General features: G+C 34.9%; 1 protein-coding gene across 1 annotated transcript in view; it reads right to left on the bottom strand.

Moving 5' to 3' along the window:
• Window positions 1-3,424, bottom strand: part of LOC106871077 (integrin alpha-4) — a 177,565-nt gene that overhangs the window by 55,737 nt on the left and 118,404 nt on the right. Inside the window, exon 8 of the mRNA XM_052968826.1 lies at window positions 324-470. Coding sequence (XP_052824786.1) covers window positions 324-470 — 147 coding nt within the window. The remainder of the gene's footprint in view (window positions 1-323; window positions 471-3,424) is intronic.

Raw genomic sequence — 3,424 nt, 5'->3', positions numbered from 1 at the left:
TATATATGGGAGAATGTACGAAAAAAAACAACAACAGACGAGGACAGGTGGTGTAAACAACAAAAGGATGTATTAGTTTGACGCTCGGGAATACAGAAAGTCTTTAACGTTTCGAGCTACGCTCTTCAACAGAAAGAATACGGAGAAAACAAGGAGAAAAACACGGAGAAAAAAAATTGAATGGTGTTTGGTCAGCGATTAATCATATGTATATATATTTATATGTATGTATATATACACATGAAATGAATCTTAAACGCTCATTATCGGTTGTACCTAAATAATGGTTAAAAAAGGAGAGAACCCAAATTACAAGCACTTACTACTGCGTGGAAAATATAAACGCGACCTTCCTCTGGGTATTTTTCAGAATAAAATGGTGCTCCGACGATCACATCCTGTTTGCCGTCGTTGCTGACATCCCCTACAGCAATGGCGGATCCAAAATAGCTTCCAAATGTGAATTTATTCTGAAAAGTAATAAAAATATTTATTATTTATTTAATTTCCTTTTGTATGATATAATATCATACTTTTGTATGATATAATGTGAATAGGTATATCATACTCTTGTATGATATAATGTGAATAGGTCATTCAGACAGAAGCATTAACAAAGAATCTAAACGATCGGGAGAAATTTCTTCGAGGGCGAACAGTATTTCAAGTAACAATAAATAGTACGTATAAAAACAATACTAAACAAGATGGGTATATTCTTCCAGTAAATAACAGTAAATAACAGCCGCCCTGTCTTCCGTAAATATAATTATTTTCAGAGTGTAAAAGAAAGCAATGAATTATATAAACGTAATCCCTATCTTCCTTTCTTACACACATATATGTAGATACGTATATTAGATATATATCACACACACACACACACACGCACACACACACACACACGCACACACACACACGCACACACACACGCGCACTCACTCACACACACACACACACACACACACACACACACACACACACACACACACACACACACACACACACACATATATATATATATATATATACATATATATACGCTTCTATTTACATATGAAAGAAAACAGATTATCTTTAATTGAAATCACGAGCTTTCATTCCATTGCTTGACAAACATTCTTTTGGGGCTGTTCACAAATTTGGAAGGCTGCGTTTCTTTTTTATTTATTGTTATTATTGCCTTTGCACAGTTTCTAACGCTGGAGATGTACTACGGTGTCAGCTGTTCACTACCAGTGAACTAAGGTAACACCTCTTATTTTTCGAGCATCTTCCGGAGTATACGAGTGGTTCCAAGCAGTGCTGTTTTCTGCAACTGCTCCACCCTTTGTGCAGCCCTTATTTGTTCCATGTACTTCTCGAGATTTTTCTTCACTGTTGCCAGGGCTCCGACAATTATTGGTACCACTACCACTTTTTTCATTGACCACAACTTCTTCACCTCCCAAGTTAACCTGTCATTCCTATCGACTTTTCTTTCTTCCTTATCGCATACCTTGTTGTCAGCTGGGCATGCTATATCTATGATCCTGCATAGTTTGTTTTCTTTCTCAATTAAGACTATGTCTGGCTTCCTATTCTCTATCTCATGGTCGCACTGAATCATAAAATTCCTCAGGATCTTTGCATTATCATTTATCATTGGCTGGTAATATGCCATACGGTTTCACCATTTTGTTCACAGATTCTGCACTTATCACTTTCTGATGTGTTGTCTATTCTGTATTTTATGTAGTTTGTTCTTAGTGCTTGCTCTTGGGCAGCACAGATTAGTGCCTCCGTTTCCGGTTTTAAATAACTTTTAGATTGTGGCATCCCTGATGAGAGACCTTACGCTACGGAACTAGAAAATTGTCAAGGCATACACTTAATCACTCAGGAAACACGTTGTAAATGAATGTGTATCCATAACACACTAAGTACGCTGATTTTCATTGCCGATTAAAAGTATAGCTGGATGGACCGCTACAGTGCAAGAGAGGCGATCTATCTTAAGCCGTTTGTTATCAGCGATGTTCAGCACAGCTGATAACTAAAGATTTGAGTCAATAGGTTTCAGTTGTTTGATAGCCGTCCAGCAGAAACCGGTGAGTATTAAGTGATATCGCTGTTTAATTTACTATTTCGAACTTTTTCTGTTAGACAAAGCCCGTAGTTTTGATTCATATGGAGTGACTTTATTGCCGTTGCTCTGTTATTGGAAAGCATTCACAGCCCTGGTTTCTGAATTTCTTGACAAATTTCGAAAAGAATGTTTAGTTTTCTCTGTTCCTTAATCTTAATGAGTATAGAGGTTGGTATTAGCGGCTTTTGAAAGAGTTTGCAGTAAATCATCTGTTATTCTTTCTATACTATTCAGGAGTGTTATACATAATCGATATATCATTCTGCATATGTATATATATATGTGCAGATTTGTATGTTTTGCTTTATGTATGTATTCTCGTGCATATAGTTGCATATCTAGACATGCTCATATATATTTAAATGATAAATTTCTGGAAAGTTTGACAGATTTTTTATGCATCTATGTAAATAGTTAGGTAGGTTGGTAGGTAGGTATATAGGTAGGTAGGCTCGTACCTACGTATATATGTCTGTCTATCTATCTGTCTGTCTGTCTGTCTGTCTGTCTGTCTGTCTGTCTGTCTGTCTGTCTGTCTGTATGTATGTATGTAGGCATGCAGGTATGCATGCAGGTATGCATGAATGTATGTATATAAACAGCTTTTCTTTCAAGTATATATTAAAAAGTTTGTTCGTTTATTCTTTTATATTACTGTATTTATTCTTTATATTTGACGTGAAGCTGTAACGTTCCTACATCCATTAGCGTTAAGTTTTGAGACCTTCACAATCTCTCATTCAAATAAAGCTAATTTAACGACGTGTCTTCTATGAATTGTGTGGTAAGTTTCAAAAGGTTTTGCGAATAATTTTATAACTAATAAAATCTTGGACACTGGATTTCACAGTAATTTCTTGTAGATTTCACATCAGGCAATTTTTACTCTTATATATCTATGTGCTTAAAACAGGCTTGAATATTACTATCAGTAGAACTTACATATACGTTCAAATTTTTTGAGGAATTCTATTTAGATTTGCCAACTAGCGATTTTTTCCCCATTCAATTTCATTTTGTGTGCCGCATTATAATGTCAATATTTGCCGCTACATTATTTTAAATCCAACGTTGAGGACTTTATAAGTTATGAAACTACTCTCCAGATTCTATGCGACGTAGAAAGAATATGCGAATTACACACCATAATAACATTTCAATTTGAAAATAAGATTGTGAAAGTCTTGAAAATAGTGGATTTAGGAATGTCAGTTTTCCTAACCGAACAGAAAAGTCTTAAAAAGAGACATGAAAATTTCTTTAAAATTTTTAGTAAAGAACATATATATATATATA

The sequence above is a fragment of the Octopus bimaculoides genome, chromosome 1, assembly GCF_001194135.2.
Source record: "Octopus bimaculoides isolate UCB-OBI-ISO-001 chromosome 1, ASM119413v2, whole genome shotgun sequence".
Classification (NCBI taxonomy): Eukaryota; Metazoa; Mollusca; class Cephalopoda; order Octopoda; family Octopodidae; genus Octopus; species Octopus bimaculoides.
Note: the sequence above shows the minus strand (reverse complement) of the source record. Positions and strands in the feature narration are given on the sequence as shown.